This window comes from Mytilus californianus, unplaced genomic scaffold (assembly GCF_021869535.1).
Source record: "Mytilus californianus isolate M0D057914Y unplaced genomic scaffold, xbMytCali1.0.p SCAF_9, whole genome shotgun sequence".
Taxonomy (NCBI): Eukaryota; Metazoa; Mollusca; class Bivalvia; order Mytilida; family Mytilidae; genus Mytilus; species Mytilus californianus.
This window is the reverse complement of record NW_026262745.1, coordinates 84,637,504-84,662,156: the sequence shown is the minus strand read 5'-3', so window position 1 is coordinate 84,662,156 and position 24,653 is coordinate 84,637,504. Positions and strand designations below refer to the sequence as shown.

The 24,653-nt window shown below is 35.3% G+C and overlaps 2 protein-coding genes and 1 long non-coding RNA gene across 3 annotated transcripts in view; 2 read left to right on the top strand and 1 right to left on the bottom strand.

Annotated features, from left to right (window-relative positions):
• The window catches only part of LOC127714008 (17-beta-hydroxysteroid dehydrogenase 14-like), a 35,721-nt gene extending 24,065 nt beyond the window's left edge, over positions 1-11,656 (bottom strand). The window contains exons 1-2 of the mRNA XM_052219956.1: positions 11,635-11,656; positions 11,294-11,311 (exon numbers count right to left, since the gene is read on the bottom strand). Of these exons, the coding sequence (XP_052075916.1) occupies positions 11,294-11,311; positions 11,635-11,656 (40 nt within the window). The remainder of the gene's footprint in view (positions 1-11,293; positions 11,312-11,634) is intronic.
• A 3,276-nt stretch (positions 11,657-14,932) lies between these two features.
• Positions 14,933-24,103, top strand: LOC127714120 (uncharacterized). The gene is made up of 3 exons (XR_007987566.1): positions 14,933-15,005; positions 22,666-22,685; positions 23,755-24,103. It is a non-coding gene; the product is annotated as an uncharacterized LOC127714120 (long non-coding RNA).
• On the top strand, positions 15,651-16,787 carry LOC127714117 (uncharacterized). Its single transcript, XM_052220093.1, has one exon. It carries the CDS (start codon positions 15,783-15,785, stop codon positions 16,668-16,670), a length of 888 nt encoding a protein of 295 aa, XP_052076053.1. The 5' UTR covers positions 15,651-15,782; the 3' UTR covers positions 16,671-16,787.
• Positions 24,104-24,653: the final 550 nt, after the last annotated feature.

Below are 24,653 nucleotides of genomic sequence, written 5' to 3'. Positions count from 1 at the left end.
AACAACGTTCAAACCTATGATTGCGTTGGATAAAAATCGCAATTTTTATACGTGTGCATGCAAAACAAATTTCTTGTTAGAGGGGTCTAAATACAGCACAAACAACATTTTCCAAAAGACCAAAAAAGTGAGAAAGTATATTTTAACAATACGCATTTGACTAACAGGTCGAACAACAAATGTTCTTAAACCCTGCTGACTGCCATTGGCGATTGCCAAATAAACGGATCACCGATGTAATAAATGGGTCTTAATTTTAAATTTAATACTAAACAGAAAACAATAAACTTGCGGAAAAGATGGTATACCGCAAATAAAAGGTGCACAGGTTTTTGTACACCATATCCGGATTTCGACAATTAATGTCTCTTCAGTGATGTAAGGAATCGAAACAGTATTTGGAAAGCAATACAATTTACCTCAATTTAGGATAGACTCTTGTATTTTGAGGAGTCAAAATAGGATGAACGGATCATATAAACCCGAAGGCAAATATAATACAAGCCCAAACGAAAAAATATAAACAAGTCTAAATTGAAAACAACGTTCAAACCTATGATTGCGTTGGATAAAAATCGCAATTTTTATAGGTGTGCATGCAAAACAAATTTCTTGTTAGAGGGGTCTAAATACAGCACAAACAACATTTTCCAAAAGACCAAAAAAGTGAGAAAGTATATTTTAACAATACGCATTTGACTAACAGGTCGAACAACAAATGTTCTTAAACCCTGCTGACTGCCATTGGCGATTGCCAGATAAACGGATCACCGATGTAATAAATGGGTCTTAATTTTAAATTTAATACTAAACAGAAAACAATAAACTTGCGGAAAAGATGGTATACCGCAAATAAAAGGTGCACAGGTTTTTGTACACCATATCCGGATTTCGACAATTAATGTCTCTTCAGTGATGTTAGGAATCGAAACAGTATTTGGAAAGCCATACAATTTACCTCAATTTAGGATAGACTCTTGAATTTTGAGGAGTCAAAATAGGATGAACGGATCATATAAACCCGAAGGCAAATATAATACAAGCCCAAACGAAAAAATATAAACAAGTCTAAATTGAAAACAACGTTCAAACCTATGATTGCGTTGGATAAAAATCGCAATTTTTATACGTGTGCATGCAAAACAAATTTCTTGTTAGAGGGGTCTAAATACAGTTAAAACAACATTTTCCAAAAGACCAAAAAAGTGAGAAAGTATATTTTAACAATACGCATTTGACTAACAGGTCGAACAACAAATGTTCTTAAACCCTGCTGACTGCCATTGGCGATTGCCAAATAAACGGATCACCGATGTAATAAATGGGTCTTAATTTTAAATTTAATACTAAACAGAAAACAATAAACTTGCGGAAAAGATGGTATACCGCAAATGAAAGGTGCACAGGTTTTTGTAAACCATATCCGGATTTCGACAATTAATGTCTCTTCAGTGATGTTAGGAATCGAAACAGTATTTGGAAAGCCATACAATTTACCTCAATTTAGGATAGACTCTTGAATTTTGAGGAGTCAAAATAGGATGAACGGATCATATAAACCCGAAGGCAAATATAATACAAGCCCAAACGAAAAAATATAAACAAGTCTAAATTGAAAACAACGTTCAAACCTATTATTGCGTTGGATAAAAATCGCAATTTTTATACGTGTGCATGTAAAACAAATTTCTTGTTAGAGGGGTCTAAATACAGCACAAACAACATTTTCCAAAAGACCAAAAAAGTGAGAAAGTATATTTTAACAATACGCATTTGACTAACAGGTCGAACAACAAATGTTCTTAAACCCTGCTGACTGCCATTGACGATTGCCAAATAAACGGATCACCGATGTAATAAATGGGTCTTAATTTTAAATTTAATACTAAACAGAAAACAATAAACTTGCGGAAAAGATGGTATACCGCAAATAAAAGGTGCACAGGTTTTTGTACACCATATCCGGATTTCGACAATCAATGTCTCTTCAGTGATGTTAGGAATCGAAACAGTATTTGGAAAGCCATACAATTTACCTCAATTTAGGATAGACTCTTGAATTTTGAGGAGTCAAAATAGGATGAACGGATCATATAAACCCGAAGGCAAATATAATACAAGCTCAAACGAAAATATATAAACAAGTCTAAATTGAAAACAACGTTCAAACCTATGATTGCGTTGGATAAAAATCGCAATTTTTATACGTGTGCATGCAAAACAAATTTCTTGTTAGAGGGGTCTAAATACAGCACAAACAACATTTTCCAAAAGACCAAAAAAGTGAGAAAGTATATTTTAACAATACGCATTTGACTAACAGGTCGAACAACAAATGTTCTTAAACCCTGCTGACTGCCATTGGCGATTGCCAAATAAACGGATCACCGATGTAATAAATGGGTCTTAATTTTAAATTTAATACTAAACAGAAAACAATAAACTTGCGGAAAAGATGGTATACCGCAAATAAAAGGTGCACAGGTTTTTGTACACCATATCCGGATTTCGACAATTAATGTCTCTTCGGTGATGTTAGGAATCGAAACAGTATTTGGAAAGCAATACAATTTACCTCAATTTAGGATAGACTCTTGAATTTTGAGGAGTCAAAATAGGATGAACGGATCATATAAACCCGAAGGCAAATATAATACAAGCCCAAACGAAAAAATATAAACAAGTCTAAATTGAAAACTACGTTCAAACCTATGATTGCGTTGGATAAAAATCGCAATTTTTATACGTGTGCATGCAAAACAAATTTCTTGTTAGAGGGGTCTAAATACAGCACAAACAACTTTTTCCAAAAGACCAAAAAAGTGAGAAAGTATATTTTAACAATACGCATTTGACTAACAGGTCGAACAACAAATGTTCTTAAACCCTGCTGACTGCCATTGGCGATTGCCAAATAAACGGATCACCGATGTAATAAATGGGTCTTAATTTTAAATTTAATACTAAACAGAAAACAATAAACTTGCGGAAAAGATGGTATACCGCAAATAAAAGGTGCACAGGTTTTAGTACACCATATCCGGATTTCGACAATTAATGTCTCTTCAGTGATGTTAGGAATCGAAACAGTATTTGGAAAGCAATACAATTTACCTCAATTTAGGATAGACTCTTGAATTTTGAGGAGTCAAAATAGGATGAACGGATCATATAAACCCGAAGGCAAATATAATACAAGCCCAAACGAAAAAATATAAACAAGTCTAAATTGAAAACTACGTTCAAACCTATGATTGCGTTGGATAAAAATCGCAATTTTTATACGTGTGCATGCAAAACAAATTTCTTGTTAGAGGGGTCTAAATACAGCACAAACAACTTTTTCCAAAAGACCAAAAAAGTGAGAAAGTATATTTTAACAATACGCATTTGACTAACAGGTCGAACAACAAATGTTCTTAAACCCTGCTGACTGCCATTGGCGATTGCCAAATAAACGGATCACCGATGTAATAAATAGGTCTTAATTTTAAATTTAATACTAAACAGAAAACAATAAACTTGCGGAAAAGATGGTATACCGCAAATAAAAGGTGCACAGGTTTTTGTACACCATATCCGGATTTCGACAATTAATGTCTCTTCAGTGATGTTAGGAATCGAAACAGTATTTGGAAAGCCATACAATTTACCTCAATTTAGGATAGACTCTTGAATTTTGAGGAGTCAAAATAGGATGAACGGATCATATAAACCCGAAGGCAAATATAATACAAGCCCAAACGAAAAAATATAAACAAGTCTAAATTGAAAACAACGTTCAAACCTATGATTGCGTTTGATAAAAATCGCAATTTTTATACGTGTGCATGCAAAACAAATTTCTTGTTAGAGGGGTCTAAATACAGCACAAACAACATTTTCCAAAAGAATAAAAAAAAGTAAGAAAGTATATTTTAACAATACGCATTTGACTAACAGGTCGAACAACAAATGTTCTTAAACCCTGCTGACTGCCATTGGCGATTGCCAAATAAACGGATCATCGATGTAATAAATGGGTCTTAATTTTAAATTTAATACTAAACAGAAAACAATAAACTTGCGGAAAAGATGGTATACCGCAAATAAAAGGTGCACAGGTTTTTGTACACCATATCCGGATTTCGACAATTAATGTCTCTTCAGTGATGTTAGATTTCGAAACAGTATTTGGAAAGCCATACAATTTACCTCAATTTAGGATAGACTCTAGAATTTTGAGGAGCCAAAATAAGGTGAACGGATCATATAAACCCGAAGGCAAATATAATACAAGCCCAAACGAAAAAATATAAATAAGTCTAAATTGAAAACAACGTTCAAACCTATGATTGCGTTGGATAAAAATCGCAATTTTTATACGTGTGCATTCAAATGTTCTTAAACCCTGCTGACTGCCATTGGCGATTGCCAAATAAACGGATCACCGATGTAATAAATGGGTCTTAATTTTAAATTTAATACTAAACAGAAAACAATAAACTTGCGGAAAAGATGGTATACCGCAAATAAAAGGTGCACAGGTTTTTGTACACTATATCCGGATTTCGACAATTAATGTCTCTTCAGTGATGTTAGGAATCGAAACAGTATTTGGAAAGCCATACAATTTACCTCAATTTAGGATAGACTCTTGAATTTTGAGGAGTCAAAATAGGATGAACGGATCATATAAACCCGAAGGCAAATATAATACAAGCCCAAACGAAAAAATATAAACAAGTCTAAATTGAAAACAACGTTCAAACCTATGATTGCGTTGGATAAAAATCGCAATTTTTATACGTGTGCATGCAAAACAAATTTCTTCTTAGAGGGATCTAAATACAGCACAAACAACTTTTTCCAAAAGACCAAAAAAGTGAGAAAGTATATTTTAACAATACGCATTTGACCAACAGGTCGAACAACAAATGTTCTTAAACCCTGCTGACTGCCATTGGCGATTGCCAAATAAACGGATCACCGATGTAATAAATGGGTCTTAATTTTAAATTTAATACTAAACAGAAAACAATAAACTTGCGGAAAAGATGGTATACCGCAAATAAAAGGTGCACAGGTTTTTGTACACCATATCCGGATTTCGACAATTAATGTCTCTTCAGTGATGTTAGGAATCGAAACAGTATTTGGAAAGCCATACAATTTACCTCAATTTAGGATAGACTCTTGAATTTTGAGGAGTCAAAATAGGATGAACGGATCATATAAACCCGAAGGCAAATATAATACAAGCCCAAACGAAAAAATATAAACAAGTCTAAATTGAAAACAACGTTCAAACCTATGATTGCGTTTGATAAAAATCGCAATTTTATACGTGTGCATGCAAAACAAATTTCTTGTTAGAGGGGTCTAAATACAGCACAAACAACATTTTCCAAAAGACCAAAAAAGTGAGAAAGTATATTTTAACAATACGCATTTGACTAACAGGTCGAACAACAAATGTTCTTAAACCCTGCTGACTGCCATTGGCGATTGCCAAATAAACGGACCACCGATGTAATAAATGGGTCTTAATTTTAAATTTAATACTAAACAGAAAACAATAAACTTGCGGAAAAGATGGTATACCGCAAATAAAAGGTGCACAGGTATTTGTACACCATATCCGGATTTCGACAATTAATGTCTCTTCAGTGATGTTAGGAATCGAAACAGTATTTGGAAAGCCATACAATTTACCTCAATTTAGGATAGACTCTTGAATTTTGAGGAGTCAAAATAGGATGAACGGATCATATAAACCCGAAGGCAAATATAATACAAGCCCAAACGAAAAAATATAAACAAGTCTAAATTGAAAACAACGTTCAAACCTTTGATTGCGTTGGATAATAATCGCAATTTTTATACGTGTGCATGCAAAACAAATTTCTTGTTAGAGGGGTCTAAATACAGCACAAACAACATTTTTCAAAAGACCAAAAAAGTGAGAAAGTATATTTTAACAATACGCATTTGACTAACAGGTCGAACAACAAATGTTCTTAAACCCTGCTGACTGCCATTGGCGATTGCCAAATAAACGGATCACCGATGTAATAAATGGGTCTTAATTTTAAATTTAATACTAAACAGAAAACAATAAACTTGCGGAAAAGATGGTATACCGCAAATAAAAGGTGCACAGGTTTTTGTACACCATATCCGGATTTCGACAATTAATGTCTCTTCAGTGATGTTAGGAATCGAAACAGTATTTGGAAAGCCATACAATTTACCTCAATTTAGGATAGACTCTTGAATTTTGAGGAGTCAAAATAGGATGAACGGATCATATAAACCCGAAGGCAAATATAATACAAGCCCAAACGAAAAAATATAAACAAGTCTAAATTGAAAACAACGTTCAAACCTATGATTGCGTTTGATAAAAATCGCAATTTTATACGTGTGCATGCAAAACAAATTTCTTGTTAGAGGGGTCTAAATACAGCACAAACAACATTTTCCAAAAGACCAAAAAAGTGAGAAAGTATATTTTAACAATACGCATTTGACTAACAGGTCGAACAACAAATGTTCTTAAACCCTGCTGACTGCCATTGGCGATTGCCAAATAAACGGATCACCGATGTAATAAATGGGTCTTAATTTTAAATTTAATACTAAACAGAAAACAATAAACTTGCGGAAAAGATGGTATACCGCAAATAAAAGGTGCACAGGTATTTGTACACCATATCCGGATTTCGACAATTAATGTCTCTTCAGTGATGTTAGGAATCGAAACAGTATTTGGAAAGCCATACAATTTACCTCAATTTAGGATAGACTCTTGAATTTTGAGGAGTCAAAATAGGATGAACGGATCATATAAACCCGAAGGCAAATATAATACAAGCCCAAACGAAAAAATATAAACAAGTCTAAATTGAAAACAACGTTCAAACCTTTGATTGCGTTGGATAATAATCGCAATTTTTATACGTGTGCATGCAAAACAAATTTCTTGTTAGAGGGGTCTAAATACAGCACAAACAACATTTTTCAAAAGACCAAAAAAGTGAGAAAGTATATTTTAACAATACGCATTTGACTAACAGGTCGAACAACAAATGTTCTTAAACCCTGCTGACTGCCATTGGCGATTGCCAAATAAACGGATCACCGATGTAATAAATGGGTCTTAATTTTAAATTTAATACTAAACAGAAAACAATAAACTTGCGGAAAAGATGGTATACCGCAAATAAAAGGTGCACAGGTTTTTGTACACCATATCCGGATTTCGACAATTAATGTCTCTTCAGTGATGTTAGGAATCGAAACAGTATTTGGAAAGCCATACAATTTACCTCAATTTAGGATAGACTCTAGAATTTTGAGGAGTCAAAATAGGATGAACGGATCATATAAACCCGAAGGCAAATATAATACAAGCCCAAACGAAAAAATATAAACAAGTCTAAATTGAAAACAACGTTCAAACCTTTGATTGCGTTGGATAATAATCGCAATTTTTATACGTGTGCATGCAAAACAAATTTCTTGTTAGAGGGGTCTAAATACAGCACAAACAACATTTTCCAAAAGACCAAAAAAGTGAGAAAGTATATTTTAACAATACGCATTTGACTAACAGGTCGAACAACAAATGTTCTTAAACCCTGCTGACTGCCATTGGCGATTGCCAAATAAACGGATCACCGATGTAATAAATGGGTCTTAATTTTAAATTTAATACTAAACAGAAAACAATAAACTTGCGGAAAAGATGGTATACCGCAAATAAAAGGTGCACAGGTTTTTGTACACCATATCCGGATTTCGACAATTAATGTCTCTTCAGTGATGTTAGGAATCGAAACAGTATTTGGAAAGCCATACAATTTACCTCAATTTAGGATAGACTCTTGAATTTTGAGGAGTCAAAATAGGATGAACGGATCATATAAACCCGAAGGCAAATATAATACAAGCCCAAACGAAAAAATATAAACAAGTCTAAATTGAAAACAACGTTCAAACCTATGATTGCGTTGGATAAAAATCGCAATTTTTATACGTGTGCATGCAAAACAAATTTCTTGTTAGAGGGGTCTAAATACAGCACAAACAACATTTTCCAAAAGACCAAAAAAGTGAGAAAGTATATTTTAACAATACGCATTTGACTAACAGGTCGAACAACAAATGTTCGTAAACCCTGCTGACTGCCATTGGCGATTGCCAAATAAACGGATCACCGATGTAATAAATGGGTCTTAATTTTAAATTTAATACTAAACAGAAAACAATAAACTTGCGGAAAAGATGGTATACCGCAAATAAAAGGTGCACAGGTTTTTGTACACCATATCCGGATTTCGACAATTAATGTCTCTTCAGAGATGTTAGGAATCGAAACAGTATTTGGAAAGCCATACAATTTACCTCAATTTAGGATAGACTCTAGAATTTTGAGGAGTCAAAATAGGATGAACGGATCATATAAACCCGAAGGCAAATATAATACAAGCCCAAACGAAAAAATATATATACAAGTCTAAATTGAAAACAACGTTCAAACCTATGATTGCGTTGGATAAAAACCGCAATTTTTATACGTGTGCATGCAAAACAAATTATATATATATTTATAAGTTGTGGTTTTAGTGTCAATATTGACATCTGAAACGGTTGCTGCTACAAAATCTTATAAATACCACTGATGCCAGATAACATACTGTTAGAGCTCACCAAATAATTTGACACAAGCTTTGCCTATACCACGTGATCCACCAGTGACAACCGTAACTTTTCCCAAAAATCGTTTACTTTCTGCCATATCTTATTTATTTCCTAATTAAAAAAAATTAGGGAAATTACACTGAAACGTCAATACCTGCATACACATAAAGCGCTGTCCCATTGCTGTATGTGGGTCTCGTTGGGGTCTAAGCGTGACGCGGGATTGGCCAATTTTTTGTAAGCGTGACACGTGAAAGTCAAACTATTGTGCGTGAAAACGGGAAACAAAGTCGTGCGGGACACGTAAAATTACAAGCGTAATTATTACAATGATAAGCGGGATACGGGAATCTGACAACAAAACATTAAGCGGGATCCGGGATCAGACCCTTCATCCAGACGTACACATGGAGTGAAACTCGAAAAATGTGCCGAGTAAAACAAGCATACAAAATCCATTTGTTTAATACAAGATTCTTCGAGAGCTCACCAGTTAGCATCTTTCTCATATTAGTTTACTATACGGTGTAGGTTTGTCCATTGTTGAAGGCCGTACAATAACCTATATAGTTGTTTACCTACATCCGTGTCCTTGGACTTTGGTGGAAAGTTGTATCCTTTGCAATCATACCACTTTTCCTTATTTATATATATCATCTTGATTCCAATCCTTATCATTCCATCAAAGTCTTTGATTATAGATTGGCATTTTATAATGTCGTTGCAAACACGTAATCTATGTCAGTTCGTTGAGAAAAGGACTGCATACATTAGTTGTGAGAATTTACACATAACAGCAAAGATGGAGGTGATAAATGGTTATATATTTAAAAAGATAGATATTTATGAAGGTGGTTTTGAATACTTATAGATTATTACATGGTAATTTCCATATTTGCCCTGGTGTCAACCCGAGATTCCCATATCAAGCATGAGGAGTAGCCCAGGGCTGATATGGTTCGAGTGCTGCAAATATATGTAATGCTTTGTATGATGTATTTATCACATATTTTATTTATTGTTTTTTATTGACAGGTTTACTGGAAGTTAAATTCAGAGTCTCAATGTGGGTATTTGAGGGCAAATATCGATATTGGCCCACAGGACAAATAACCGACTCCGTCTTCCGGCTATTATTTGACATGTAAACACGTACATATTAGTAAAAAAAATGTGATAAATAAGATTACACAGAAGCTTGTACAATTTCATGCAGACACAATGACACTTTCTAATCAAGAATGCAGAAATATGGTGTGCCCATAAAAAGTAAATCACAAAAATACTCAACTCCGAGGAAAATTCAAAAAGGAAAGTCCCCAATCAAATGGCAAAATCAAAAGTTCATACACATCAATCGAATGGATAACAACTGTCATATTCCTGACTTGGTACAGGCATTTTCTTATGTAGAAAATGGTGGATTGAACCTGGTTTTATAGCTAGCTAAACCTCTCACTTGTATGACAGTCGCATCAAATTCCATTATATTGACAACGATGCGTGAACAAAACAAACAGACACAATAGGTAAAAATGTCAAAAATAGGGGTACAGCAGTCAACATTGTGTTATCATCTTAATCACTGTAAAAACAAACAAATGTAACGAAGAAGCACAAAAAGGCATACATCAAATTTAACATCCTCATTTTGCTTATATTATACGATTTTATTTATCTATGTAAAATCCACCTATAAAGGATGGAAGGTTTTAAGTACTGGCGTAAAATCGCGCGTTTGAAATTCGCACAGGTAGACATAAAATAATTTTGTCGTTCAAAGTAAGACGGGTATAAAACGCGTTAGTGACGTCAAAACTCAGTGAATACAGTTTTGTTTTCTTTCTTGTTATTTATTTGATCTAAACTTCCACGCATATTTCATTAGTCATTAAATTGAATGGATGCAGGAGGATTTTGAAAATGAATATCAGGGCCTGGTAAGAATTTAAAAAATAATATTCTGCCCCACTACGAATCACTGCAACTCGCCCCAATTTTCTATAAAACGCGTCCAACCTTCTACAAACTTGGGGTGAACGTGTGACGTACATGTTTTTCCTATTCTGGGTGTTCAAGGCGAGTTTGAAGTTGTTATATTGGTGGTGCAAATGATTTGCAGTGGGGTTGAATGTTTGCATACTGCATATTCTTTGTCATGTCATGTTATCTGGAGCCAGTTTCAGCTAGTGTGAATTCCTTTTCATCAGTGGGACCAGTTAGTGCCATTCATTTCAAACGTTTGTTCGAGTTTTGGTTATGGGAAAGTGGAGCGAGTTTGGGGGAAGATGGGGCGAGTTGGTAGAAAGTTGGGGCGAGTAGGTCTAAGGAGAGTTGGCCATCGGACGAGTTTTCTTGCTACCCTCACAAAATATAAGACATAGTTGTGTGCAAAATTGAAAAAAAAAAATAAGCTGACCTACATGTAGCAACAATTTGAAAAATTAACATTCCAATATTGCAAAAAATCCTGCTTAATCCATCCCGGCACCCCTCCTGTCAAAAAAAAATTGTCGTTCCCTAGTGCAAACCAATAATTTCTAAAATAACACCTCCGTATTCAATTTTGCATAGCAGCGATCTGGCTTAATATAAAAAATTTACTTACATAGTTGGCCGTCACAGCCTGCTTAATAAATATAAACCATGCAAGCACCTACATATAATATTGAAACACATTTTTTGCAAGATCAAAGAACAATTAGTTTACATCAATTTTGTACTACCGATCTGCATTTACCTGTTTATAAAAGCTACATGTACATATGTGTAACATAATATTCAATATGTGTCACACACGCCTTTATGAATATATTACGCAACTGTTTGAGATGGGTAAGATAGCAGTAAATGATATGAAATCGGTACAAATAGATTAATAAATTGACTTATTGATAACAGACGAAGGTAGCAACTCTCGTTTACAAGTTTTACAAATTTTAAAAATACCATTAACGTTCCTGTCATTCATCTTTTGTAAGGTTAACATGGTTTTTCTTTATTGGGGACAAACCATTTTTTCATCTTTATTCAAAAACTATTTTGTCTCTCAATAACATAATTTTTATACAGAAACAAATTTGTTAGAAATTCAATATTTTTATTTACTGATGTACAATTGGAAAGAAACTAATTTTTCCACAACACATCTGCAACATTTGTTCAAGAAATTCAGAATAAAGGCAAGTAATTGAAAACTTGATTTTTTGGTTTAAAAATTCTGTTGCACGTACCACATCTATAAACACTAATGCCTTATCTTTTTGATGTATTGACGTATTAAAAAAATGTTTTAAAGTCTATGAAACCTTCAAAATTTACTAAATCGATAGTTGCATCATACAAAATATAACACATAGTTAAAATATCATGACGTACGGATTTGTTATTATCTGACTATCACACAAAATTGCAATGCTATTTTGGCAATGCAATCATTACCGAAACGTCATTCAAAATGCTCAATGTCTTATAAATAGTACACAATACAAATCAACATATTATCCAACTACGTCATATAATAAAGACAACCGTGGCTATTTCTGAACAAAATGTCATTTTAATTTAATGATGCAATCATCACCAACACACTCAAAGTAGATTGAAGTCCAGAGTTCAAAGCATTGCTATTTCTAAACTGAGTGTAGTTTAAGTAAAGCGATGAAATCATCACTTAAACAGTTGTCAAAAGTCCAACCGTGGCTATTTTTAAACGGAGTGTAACTCAAGTTACGCGATGCAATCATCACAAATACAAGCGAATTTAGCCCAAAGTACTTAAATCGGTGAAGTCAGAAATGTAGTTTTTCCCAAACTTACCATCTCTAAATACGTATAAAACCAAATTTTACCTATCATGAAACACTGAACTGCATACATCAAAACAATGTCATTTAGGATAACTTTACAATATATTATTTATTTGGAAAAAATGTTTTGGCGATGCAAAATACGGAAAGTACGATATTCCCAGTTATTCACTTGTTCTACCTAATTACAGGATCAACGGCGGAGACCTCGTAAGCAGTAAAGTTTGAGCCTTCTGTGGTAGTAATTTTGATAAAGGTAGCCGAATCGCATGAGGTTGTGCAGACTATCCTATTTTATGTATTAAGTAAACGAAACTGGCTCCGTCTTTACGATTGGCAAGAAATACGTATAACTTCTAGCTGGTAGTTTTCGCACGGTTCCATTTTTTTTTTATCGGGGTCAATAAAGATATCTTAACAGTACCGTAATGGCTTTTGAATATGCCTTTGTGGTCTAATTTTATTTCCAGTCACATTTTTAGAAACCAAATCTGTTTTTTGTACATCCGTGACTTAACTTTCAGTCAAAACGGACTTGTTTGTAGAAGCAGACTTAGAGCCCTCTGAATTAGTATCAGAATTTGTGCTAGAATTTTCACTTTCTTCGGTCCATAGGTTGAAATAAGGTGCTGGTGTGCGCACTCGAATATGTGTTAGCTTTAAACGATTGATATTCATGGGACGGCGAAAATTTCTCATTTTTGCTGCGTCTCTAAGAAGAATTAAATTTGCACTCGGTAGACAGATTACAGCAAACGGTTCATCATAAGTATGGTGAATTTTCAGCCTTGTCTAACGGGTCCTCTGGATATATAAACATTGTCTCCCACGGTCAAATAGAGCGCATGAACATTTGTATTTTCGGCATCTTCCATTTCTTTTGAGCGACATAGGTATTCAATTTGACATGCTCTAGGATAATGTTCAAACAGGGATCTAAATTTTCATTATAGGATTTTGAGTCTTTCGAAATATCTTTGAAATCAACATTGTAATAAAGTGATAACGGAAAATTTCGCCTTTTTCCGTAGATAATTACAAGCAGAATATGTTGATCCTGAATTTACACAAGTGTTAATTGAAAAAAAAATCCAGGTAGCATTTCTTCCTGTTGTTTATTGTACAGTATGCATAAGGATCGAGTTCAGCGCTCCACTAAGGTCCGATGCATCCGTTCACAGCGACTTAAACAATGGCGCATCATGCTAGGTGTGAATTCTTACTCTACTTTCAACATTTTACACACTGCCACATACATGCATTTCTCGATAAACTCTGATCCTTGGTCTGAAATAACCGTGCTACACACACCAAAAGTACAGAAAAAATTGAAAATTTCCTTCGATATGATATTCTATCATTATTTCGTAAAGGCACAGCAAACATTTTCCGCAACCAGAAATACTCAAATAGAGGTATACAACAAATGCGATTAACAATTCATGAAAACATACACTGAACGCAAAAAAATTAAATGATAAATTATAATGGGCTCGTCTAATTGGTGTATATCATGGTATACATTGGCTTTGTATTTTATGCAGAAAATAACTCCATAAATGACAAGTTAACAAATTTTGAATCATTCAAACATTTCTATGTATTGTCTTTGATATTTTAATTATACTAACATATTGTATCGTACGAAATAAGTTTAAACAAAGATGGTTTTTGTCTCGCCTTGACGGAGTTACAAAGCGAGACATTGGTGTGTTGTTTCCATGCGGCGGCGGCGGCGGCGGCGGCGGCGGCGGCGGCGGCGGCGGCGGCGCCAACAATGTATTAGTTTGTGATTAGGTCAGTTTCTGGGGAACCACTAGTGGTAGGTCTATGATATTTGGTATGCAGTTGTAATAGCAATGGCACATCTCATTTCCATTGAGATTATTTGGTCCCGCCCTCTCATTCATGGTCTATTGACTTTGAAACTTTTGTTTAGTTTATATGTATTAGTTTGTGATTATGTCAGTTTATGGGGAACCACTATAGTTAAGTCAATGATATTTGGTATGCAGCTGGATTAGCATTGGCACATGTCATTTCCATGGAGATTGTTTGGCCTCGCCCCCTCAGTCATGGGCTATTGACTTTGAAACTTTTGTCTAGTTTATATGTATACGTTTGTACATTAGGTCAGTTTATGGGGAACCACTAGTGGTAGGTCTATGATATTTGGTATGCAGTTGTTTTAGCATTGGCACATCTAATTTCCATGGAGATTGTTTGGCCATGAAGGTCAAGGTTAATTGATTTTGAATACCGGTATTTTGCATAATTTACGTGTTTAAGTATTGCTATTTTAATTTCAACATTTGCATTTTATTATCAAAATAATAAAAAGGCGAGACATATATCTGTGATCTGTGTTGACAATTTATTATATATACAAGATTACAGGAAATGATTATTATCTGTTCGAACAAAACGGAACACGATTTTTAAAATGTTGATATATATATGGTGGATTAAATGTTCGATTTTATTACAAAACAAACAAAGGACAACACAAATGTGAGTATAAAAAACCACAGAGACTCGGTTAGCAGATTAAAATTTTGTTAAATAATGTTTAGCAAATTTTTTTTCGTATTCTTGGAGCTTTTGATCATAGTGGCGAGCATGTGTAGTTTATACATAGAGCTTCTGATCACAGGGACATTATGTGTAGTTTATTCTAAGAGCTTCTGGCTACAGCGAAACTATCTGAAGCTTACGACTCATTGACATTATGTTTAGCTTATACGTAGAGGTTCTGTTTACAATGTTTATATTTAGAGATTCTGACTACAGTGTCGTAATAAGGTTTATCACTTATAAGATAAACCAATTTAATGAAAGAGATTTGATTAATATATTTATTTTCCATAAAGACATATTTCATCATTCGGATCCGCATCTCGCTTCCGGCTTAGAAACATCACGTGACTTCAGCCTCACATTTGAACTAGCCGCTTCTAGATAAGTGAAAGTTTCAAAAGACAATCGTCAAAAAATCTTCGACATCCGCAACTTATAGATTTCTAATCAGATATGAAACCACCGAAAAGGCCTCGTAATGTTCCCAAAAAGGTTTCACAGCAGCCTGCAGGTCCAGCAAAGAAATTTAGAAAAGGCAAAGTGCCGTCAACACGAGGAGCACTTTCAAAATCACAGAACACGACAAGAACCGTACAAGTTTCTAGAACAGCGACCGGTTCTAATTTGTCAATTGCTAGTGGTCCGGCAATTAACATCGTAGCAGACGCACATCAGGAACCCCCATTCGTGCCTTTCAGGATTCAGGATGAGATGGATATAGAAAGTCCAAATTGCAACGAGGAAAACACACTGGACAGACCAAGGGGAGCTTTGTTACCACTGAATCCACAACCAGGCCCCAGCGGGGTAAAGAGTCCATCAAACAACAACCTTGGTATGTTAACTGTCTCAAATCAATTTGTTTCACACGGGTCGGCAGGTTCTGGGTTTTTAGATACTCGTTTACAAGTGGACCAATCCCCTCCATACATTTCAAGTGTTTTTGATCCCATTTCATCCCATATTCCGGTCAAAATTAAAGAAAAAATATGGAACGGTGAGTTCATTGACCTGAACATTCTTCTAAAATCCACCCGGGACCTTGTAAACGAGCAAAATTTAGAGGGTGAACTGGTAGTAAAAGGGGGTGTTTTATCCTTAGTTAACCAAAAGAGAAGTCCCATAAAAAGTATTCATGTCTGGACTTCCGCATTCATGATTTATGGAAGTGTAATGCTTGAAAAATGGCCCAACAAAGGTCTGGAGTTTTTCAAATACATGCAAACAGTCAGAATGGCAGCCTCAAGGGGTTACTCTGGAGGCTGGGTTCATTACGATGAGCAATTTAGATTACGTAAAGCTTCTTCCCCCTTTTCTTCATGGGGAGTTGTCGATATGGAACTGTGGTTGCTATGTGTATCTACTCCGAACGTTAGTCCTTCTTTTAATACAGGACTTTCAAATGGTAATAACCATCAATTGCACAATGGGAATTCATCGACAAGTGGGGCGTCGAGTCAAAATTTAGGACAACGCCGGGTGTTTACATGCAGATTATTCAATAACAAGGGTATTTGTACATTTGGCAAGAATTGCAAATATACTCACAAATGCTCGAAATGTAATGGTAGTCATCCCTACTTAGAATGCAGAAATTAATTCCGCTTTGTTTTTATTTACCTTGTTTTGTAAATATTCTTTTTCCCTAGAAATTATATTTAGATATCTTTCAGTGCAATTGAACTTGTTTCATAGAAATGGCTGAGTTATCTCTCCTTCTACTAGTACAAATGTATTTACTATATTTTCTCATGTTATTTAATTTGTGTTTGTTTTTAATTTGCAGGTTACACGCATTTGTATTCTCTAGGTAATTCGCCAATAAACGTTGATGAAGTAAAGAAAGCTCTCATAAATTACCCGCATCAAGAGGTTGCGCGAGACCTGATCCAAGGTCTCGAAGCTGGGTTTAAACTAAAATACTCCGGTCCGAGACTTCCTGTGGATATAGATTCTAAAGAAATGAATGGGGAGAAAGCCACCATAGCTAGGGTAAAAATGTTTAAAGAAATTAACCTGGGAAGGGTAGCTGGTCCTTTTTCAGAACCTCCGTTACCCACCTTTCGGGTTTCTCCGATCTCGGTTATCCCTAAAAAATCTAGTTCAGAATTCAGGTTAATTCATAATTTGTCCTTTCCTATACATCACTCCGTTAATGACTTTATTGACAAGCAGTACTGTTCTGTAAAATACTCAAGCATAGACGACGCTGTCAATATGATTCACAGATTGAAAAAGAACACGCTCTTGGCCAAGTGTGACGTAAAATCGGCTTTTCGTTTGCTAAGACTCTCTCCGGGTGATTTTGATCTGATGGGGTTCAAATTTGAGAATCAATATTTCTTTGATAAATGCCTCCCAATGGGGGCCAGTATTAGCTCTGCGCTATTTGAATCTTTTTCCACCGCCTTGCATTGGGTTGTACAGCAACAGTCAAAAAACGACAATATTTTACATTATTTGGACGATTTTCTGTTTGGAGGCGAGGCACAAACTTCACAATGCCACGACACTTTGAAGTGTTTTCAGGATTCTTGTAAACTTTGGGGGATTCCGTTAGCAGAGGAAAAAACGGTCGAGCCAACGGAAGTGTTGATATTCCTTGGTATAGAATTTGACACCATCAACATGGTAATGCGTCTACCCGAAGACAAACTTGTTGAGTTAAAAGCCAGAATTTCTTTTTGTTTAGGTAGATCCAAAATCACCCTTCGGGATTTACAATCATTGATTGGCATACTAAATTTTGCATGTCAAGTAATTGTCCCGGGTCGAGCCTTTTGTCGTCGTTTGATTGACGCCACTTGCAATTTGCGTAGGCCCCATCACAGAACCAGAATAACTAAGGCTATGAAAGAAGACCTTAATATTTGGTTACTATTTCTATCAAATTACAATGGTACTACCGTAATTCTGGATAAATTCTGGTCATCTAACTCTGATCTCGAATTGTTCACTGACAGTGCAGGTGGGGTCGGAAAAGGCTTTGGTATTTATTTTGAAGGGAAATGGGCCCAGGCGAGTTTACCCCACAATTGGATAATTTCTGGAATTTTAACCGATATTACCTTTCTAGAATTGTTCCCTGTAGTCGTTGCTTTGAACATTTGGGGAGGCATGTTAAAAAACAAGAAAATTTTATTTCACATAGATAACCAGAGCGTAGTTTCTATAATCAATAAAAAGTCTTCAAAGTCGACAAGTGTTATGTCCCTGATCAGAATACTTGTATTGGCCTGCTTGGAATACAACATATTGATTAAAGCCGAACATATCCCAGGTCATTTGAATTCTCTTGTTGACTCCCTCTCTCGTTGTGATTTTCAGAAGTTCCGGAAACTATGCCCCACAGCAGATGCAAACCCATACACGATTCCGGCCCACCTCTGGAAAGTTTAAAAGACGAGGCAGACCTATTGCTTAAATGTTCAATGGCTCCCAACTCCTGGAAAACTTATAAAACAGCAGTAGAATGTTTAAAAAAGTTTCGCATTATTTATAACTATCGTGATATTTGGCCTGTACCTATCGACGAAATAGCTCAATTTATAGCATACCTGTCGTACAAAGGTTTCTCTGCGTCTACTGTTTCTACTTACATCTCCGGATTGGCCCCCACACACAAGATTAACAATGTAACAGATAACACGAAATCATTCATCATCTGCAAAATGATTGAAGGATTGCGTAGAAAAAATCCGCAAAAACTAGATGTTCGAACGCCGATATCGTTTGACTTGTTAAAACGTTTAATTCACAGTCTACGCAGCGTTTGTAATTCTCAGTATGAAACTATATTGTTTTCTTCTGCCTTTTCTCTTGCGTACTTCGCCATGCTACGAGTAAGGGAGTTGGCTATAAACAGTCGTACTGACGAAAGCGGACATGCATTGAAATGTGAAGATATCACTTTTGATCAGAGTAATGGTCAAACCGAATTACATGTAAAAATATGCAGCTCAAAAACCGATCAAAAGCATAATTCCATAACCCTGATCATTCAGAGCCATGCCGATTCGAATATCTGTTCAATTACGCTATTACAATCTTATTTGCAGGTTCGCTTCTCCGGCGTAAATGGATCAAATAAATTATATACACATTTTAATGGTTTGGCCTTAACAAAATATCAATTTTGTTCCCTGCTTCAAAAATGTTTGGGTTTCTGTGAACTACCGTTTCACATCCGTTCTCATTCTTTTCGGATAGGACGAGCTACTGATATGGCAAAAAATGGTGTTAAAGACGATATTATCAAGCAGTGCGGCCGATGGTCCTCCGTTGCATATTTACGCTATATTCGTATCTGAGTCTTTAACTTTCATTACAGCTCAAACAAGTGTTTTAAATATTATAATACATATTACCTCCTTTTAGGTTCAAAAGCTATTTGGTTCGTCGGATCTTCAATTGTATATTGGGCACAGACTAATGCAAAAACGAGAAACGGGGGCCCAAACATTGGTCTTCAAAGCAGAGGGGTGTACATACGCTGGTTTGGAAAAAGGGGTATGTTGTGGAATGAATTTAATGCCAAGGTATCACATGCAGTTGACAAATTTTCTCCTCCCGCCATGATAGTCATTCAGCTTGGTTCCAATGATCTGGTAAAAGTAAAAACCTTGGAACTTATCCAAAATATTGAAAGGGATATTCTGCGTCTGCATTTACTTCTACCTAACACTCGCATCGTATGGAGCGAAATGCTAATGCGTAGGTATTGGCACGGTGCTAAAGACGGAAAAGCTATCGAGAGATCTCGCAAACGAGTAAACTCTTCTATTAACAATTATGTCTTGAATGATGGGCATTGTATTATTCAGCATCCCAATATTCGAGCTCGAGAGATGAACTTGTATAGATTTGACGGAACTCACTTATCCGGTATTGGATATGATATATACTTGAACAACATACAGGGGGGTATTGAAACTTTCCTATCATCTCACAAAATTCGCCGTTTCCCCGAAGTCTAATTTGGAAAAGAATTTCTAATAATTTTTCAAGGGGTTGAAAAAAGGGGGAGGGGGAGTATTTAATGAGTGTGTATAGACTCACTCACGTGGCAAGATTAAGGGGTCATGATCCGTTCCTGTATTGTACGTCGGATCATATTAGTTTTTTACTTTCCTGCGTTACCGCAGGAAGTTCTGTTGAGACCATCTCATGTCTACCCTGAGTGGCCGGTTCTGAATTGGTACCAGTTCGAGCTTAACTGTTTTATGATCTAAAAATTGTTAAATTGTTAATCTTTACTCCCCTGAAACCAGGGGGTGATGCGAATAAGACCCGACGTATTTGGGGATCATGGCCCTCGTTCTCTTTAGGATTTAACCTGGAGGAACTTGAGCATCCATTGCTACCAATGGTGCACAGATTTGTCAGTTAAATCAATCATGTCGGCATTATGTTATCATGTCAGACCTCGTCATTCAAAGTGAACTGTGGCCGTTAATTCCACATAAATTGTTTGTTTGTTATGCTTTGCCTTAGACTTGATTCTTTAATTAATAAGGTTTATCACTTATAAGATAAACCAATTTAATGAAAGAGATTTGATTAATATATTTATTTTCCATAAAGACATATTTCATCATTCGGATCCGCATCTCGCTTCCGGCTTAGAAACGTCACGTGACTTCAGCCTCACATTTGAACTAGCCGCTTCTAGATAAGTGAAAGTTTCAAAAACCCGCCCACCTCCCCTCACAATCTACCAACAATTACTTGTGTCTGCTGCTGTTCTATTCATTTTTCAGGCTGTTCAGAGAAAAGCCTGATACATAATACGTTGTTGGAAAAAATAAAGATGACTAGACTAAGCCGATGGAATTGCTTGCTGAACAAACTTTTGAGAACTATCGTATTCCAAATTTGAGTGAGTGTTATACAGTTTTACCAGGACAATCAGCTACCAGCAATGTGATTGGAACAATCAGTATGATTATTTAGTTTATCCACCAGGAACACATATAGAACTTTAAATTTTTGTTATGAACTTTCAGCGTTTATATCTCAAATAATAGTATAATTGTTCATTATATGGTAATAAAATGTTCAGTCACAGTAAAAAGTTGTTTGGCGGGATCTGGCAAGATTAAGGGGTCATGATCCGTTCCTGTATTGTACGTCGGATCATATTAGTTTTTTACTTTCCTGCGTTACCGCAGGAAGTTCTGTTGAGACCATCTCATGTCTACCCTGAGTGGCCGGTTCTGAATTGGTACCAGTTCGAGCTTAACTGTTTTATGATCTAAAAATTGTTAAATTGTTAATCTTTACTCCCCTGAAACCAGGGGGTGATGCGAATAAGACCCGACGTATTTGGGGATCATGGCCCTCGTTCTCTTTAGGATTTAACCTGGAGGAACTTGAGCATCCATTGCTACCAATGGTGCACAGATTTGTCAGTTAAATCAATCATGTCGGCATTCTGTTATCATGTCAGACCTCGTCATTCAAAGTGAACTGTGGCCGTTAATTCCACATAAATTGTTTGTTTGTTATGCTTTGCCTTAGACTTGATTCTTTAATTAATGTGTAGTTTATACTTACAGCTCATGATCGAATTGACATTGTGTTTTGCTTCTGATCATAGTGACATTATGTGTAGTTCACATTTAGAGCTTCTGGCCACAGGCATTAAGTGAAGTGTAAACTTAGAGCTTCTGATCACATTGAATATATGTGTATAGTTCATACGTAGAGCTTCTGGCCGCATTATGCGTAAGTTCTATGTATTTTGTGCATTACGATCTTTAACTTTATCCAAATAAACTGTTGGTTTACAATGATCACTGACAGATTCGAGAAATTTATATGTCTCTCTTATTGAAAGTGCCAACGAAAACTGATTAAAATATTTATTATAACAAATGAAATATATTCGTTACAGGACGCGTTAAGAATTAAGGGGCAATGGAAAATCATAACTCTTAGAAAAACAGACAGCACGATTGTCAAAAATATAAACGAATAAAAGACAAACATGAATAACAAAACATTACACAGCAAAAACAAACTTAAGTAGCAAGAACCCCACCAAAAACCAGGGGTGAAATCAAATGCTCTGCATTGGTGAGCAAATCCTGCTCCGCATGCGGCAACCGTCATGTTGTTAAGACAATTTTTTTTAATGCGTGAAAAGTCGCATTCGGTAATATCACAATCAATGAAAAGAGGATGATATTGTGGTTACGACAAGTGGAGCATATCCGTGGTCATCTGCGACACATTGTCAATGAATTAAGTCTTCCAAGAGTCAATCAGTCCTTGTATGGCTGCCCCAATGTATTTAATGCTACGGAATCGAAACCCTGATTGAAGAGTAGCGGACAGAGGGTTACTTTATTGTATCTAATTTGCATTTGTCGTTCGCAAGGAAATCGGTATCAAACGATTGTTTACAGGCTACACTGTGACTTTGAGATGAAGAACAGCGATAAAAGAGCTGTTCCTTTCTTTTTTGTGTGCTTTTTGCTGTACATGTACTGATTTTGTGTCATGTATACCCTATATCCTTTGTTTTTCTATTAAGTGTGCATGATGCATGAACAAAATTAAAATATTAAAAATATTTTCTTTTTCTTTGTAGTGTTGGTAATGGCAATGACGGTTTGTATTTTCTATTGATGATGATTGATGGGTGTTGAACGTCTTCCGGCAAATCAAAAGCAAATTTAGGACGAGAACATGTTAATATAATATGAATATAATCTCGGCGTAATTACTGGACATGCATTGAAATTTGTCTCGGAAAGGTCATTCTAATCTGTTCAGTTCTTTCAATTTCAAAACTCTGTATCGGAACTCCTCATTTTTATACAAATGTATTATAGACAGTTTTGGCGTTGCCTTTAAAGCAAAATTAGAGTACTGAAAGCTTTGAATTTATGAAGGAAAATGTTTGCACAATCATTCTAGTTAATTTTCTCGGGTTCAGTGATTTAACCTATGTTTTCATCCTTAATTAGACAATCTGCTTATCCTTCCGGATTATCTGATGTCACCCCTATATTGTTGGTCATTTTTCAGGGGTTTTTTTGTAGTGTTTTGTGGACTTTTTCGTCTTTTTTTTTTAAGTGTTTTGCCCTTACTTAATTTACGAGGATGCCTGCGCAACATAAGTAACGAAAACGGAAGTTGAATATCTGAATTTGTTAAATAACAATTTAAAATGATGTTCAGAGTCAAAATTATGAAACACAAAGTCACCAATTCAGGTGTCAATTTAGATGGTTCAACGTGTATTAACGCTTTTCCTTTTCATTCAAGCGAGATCGTAACTCGACAATTTAGTTAGAATAACGCCTCTTGTTCATATTCACGAACTTGTAATGCACGACGAAGGTCAATGGCGAGACATGGCGATCTTGTATTCCGTCGCGTCGGATTTTCGTTGTCTTAAGTTCAGTCTGCGTGTGGTTAATGTTTTATTAAGACATCAATGTCTTTGTCAAACCTGCATGGAATATTACACAATTTGAACAGAAGTTTCTTTGTGACAGTATCCAGAGCTAACTTTAGAAAATATTTCTTTCATTTTCTGTATTTCACTAATAAAAGGAAATAGTTTTGTTTGCAATTAACATGTTGATTCATTCTACATCTGCATTTATATTTATTTTTTAGGACCCCAATTTCATTTTGAATTAAAATTGATTTATTTGTTTTTTATTTACAGATATTTCTTAAATTGACTGGTAATCACACATGCAGATTGGATGCTGAGTCTTCAAACACGATAGATTCTATAAAAGAAAAGGTCTTGAACAGGGAAGGAATTCCAGTTGACCAACAGTGCCTTCTGTTTGCAGGACAACAACTAGAGAATAACCGTACTTTGGCAGACTATGACATACAAAACGGTTCAACGGTGCTTCTTAGACTACAGAAACCGATGATTGATCCATAAATCTATTGCGTATTATAATATATTTTCAAACTGTTGTTTTCTGGTGTAATAATTTACGTGTAAATCTGTATTTGACCAAACCATATATTTTAGCAATAAACGTGATCTCATGAATTTACATTTACAATTTTTGAGTTTTTCAAATATTCCTCTTTAAACTGTTCTCAAGAAGATGGTAAAATAAAGAAATAATTATATCAAACGAAATAGAAATGTTTGCTCAACTGAAATATAAATTAATGTTTGCTCCATTCAAATAGAAGTATATGCTCCACTTAAATAGAAAGGTTTGCTCCACTCAAATAAAAATGTTTGCTCCACTGAAATAGAAATGTTTGCTCCACTGAAATAGACATATTTTCTCCACTGAAATAGACACGTTGCTCCACTCAAATAGAAATGTTTGCTCCATTGAAATAGAAATATGTGCTCCACTCAAATAAAAATATTTGCTCAACTGAAATAGGCATATTTGCTCCACTGAAATAGAAATGTTGCTCCATTGAAATAGAAATGTTTGCTCCACTGAAAAAGAAATGGAAAAGGAAGCCATGAAAAAAACACATTCGGTTTAAGAGAGAGGAAACATTTTTGGAAAAAAGTATACGATAAGGACATGTGATGTGATTGACAAGGGACCATTTATCAACCAAAGATCAAAGGACGAG

Bases quoted from the DNA above. Each gene is read 5' to 3' on its own strand.
- LOC127714117 (XM_052220093.1), top strand. From the start codon at position 15,783: ATGGATATAGAAAGTCCAAATTGCAACGAGGAAAACACACTGGACAGA.